General features: G+C 41.8%; 1 protein-coding gene across 7 annotated transcripts in view; it reads left to right on the forward strand.

The window, feature by feature from the left end:
* MTMR3 (myotubularin related protein 3) overlaps positions 1-1,659 on the forward strand; it is a 115,181-nt gene that overhangs the window by 93,263 nt on the left and 20,259 nt on the right. For all 7 annotated transcript variants that reach the window (XM_012731075.1, XM_012731079.1, XM_012731076.1 and 4 more), the window contains one exon: positions 1,022-1,227. In XM_012731075.1, the coding sequence (XP_012586529.1) occupies positions 1,022-1,227 (206 nt within the window). The remainder of the gene's footprint in view (positions 1-1,021; positions 1,228-1,659) is intronic.

Consider the following 1,659-nt stretch of genomic DNA (forward strand, 5'->3'; position numbering starts at 1 on the left):
TTTTTGAATCAGTGTTTTTGTGTCTTTTGGGTAGATACCTAGGAGTGGGATTGCTGGGTCGTAGGGAAGCTCCATGTTTAGCAGTTTGAGGAACTGTTCCTTTTTTTAAAAGATTTATTTATTTATGCACACAGATCTGGGATACAGGCCAGAGATGCAGGGGTCCTGAGAGGATTCACCAGAGACAGAGTGGGGAGCAGAACAAGCAGATGGATGAAGTACCCTGCTGAGGGGAGCAGTGGGTGGGTGGTCAGGAGAGGTCTGCCGCGCCATGTGGTCACCTCCGGCGCTGGCGGCTATTGAACTCATGAGGAAGTGGCTTTAGCTTCTCAGTGCTGTGCTTTAACCTGTTGCGCCACCAGGGAGGGCCCTTATGCTGTTCCTTTCTAAAGAATATTGCAGCCTGAGGAAAGATAGCTGGTTCAGTGTCCTTACTCGTCTGTGAGAGTATTTTGTGACTCATGAAATAATAGAAGATTTTGTAAAGCATTTTAGTGTCTATCAGACAAGTCCTTCAGTCTCAAATATGGTATGTTGGTTTGAAAAGAATCCTGAAGCCAATAATGAATGCTCAGTGCTATAGTGGACTCTCAGAAGTCAGTGAGGAAACAAATGTTTGTCTGTAATGTCAGGATATTCAGGTGCTATATTAAAAAGGAGATTATGCTTCATTATTGAGTAACAGAATTAGTATTTTTTTAACCTGATTTCCCAAAATAAATTTAAAGATTTAAGCATTTACTTTAGGAATGTTAATTTGTTTTCTCTACAGTATTCATTTATAATAATTCTAACTTGGTTTGTTGGTGAGTCTAAAGTTGCTAAATTGGTATAATTGAAAGTCCATCTGGTTTTATTTATTTTTATTGGTATATAAGATTTCTGCTCTGAGAGGACTTGAGGCTAACCCATCACTTACCTGTAGTCAAAGTGTTCATTAAGGCATTTAAAATTCACTGCCTTACTTTTTGTATGAATCCAGAACATCTGAATGTACTTTTGTGTCTTGTTCCCTATGCAGGCACCAGAGCAATGGAGCCGTCATTGCCCGCTGTGGACAGCCAGAGGTCAGCTGGTGGGGCTGGCGAAATGCTGATGATGAGCACCTGGTACAGTCAGTAGCCAAAGCTTGTGCCTCTGATTCTCGATCAAGTGGCAACAAACCATCAACTAGAAATAGTTCTCGAGGCTTTCCCAACACAGGAGACCTTTCTGATGTGGAGTTTGGTAAGGTTCCCTGGACCCATTGCAACAATTTTAATTTGAGAATATTTTCTTGAAATAATCTTTTCTTTATAAGACAGTTGTTTCTTAGAAGAAAACAGAATTTCAGTGGATAGGATTGTTTGAGACATCATCAGTTTGTTGGCAAAGAACCAGAAGACCCTTTGTTTCAAACTTGGTTTAAGAGGACAAAAGTGTCTGTTGTCTTTCTTGCCAAGATGATTAAAAATGGAGTGTGTGTATATATATATGATAGGGAACTGCAGACCATGGTGGGAGGGGCAGGGGAATCACCAGGCTTCATTAAAGGTCTGTAGTTATAGGCCCTCCCTGGTGGTGCAGCGGGTTAAAGCACAGCACAAAGAAGCTTAAACCACTTCTGCATGTGTTCGATTCCCGCCTGCCCTGGAGGTGACCACATGGCGTCATGGCGTG

Source organism: Condylura cristata, unplaced genomic scaffold (genome assembly GCF_000260355.1).
Source record: "Condylura cristata isolate star-nosed mole 26May11 unplaced genomic scaffold, ConCri1.0 scaffold00029, whole genome shotgun sequence".
NCBI classification, from domain to species: domain Eukaryota; kingdom Metazoa; phylum Chordata; class Mammalia; order Eulipotyphla; family Talpidae; genus Condylura; species Condylura cristata.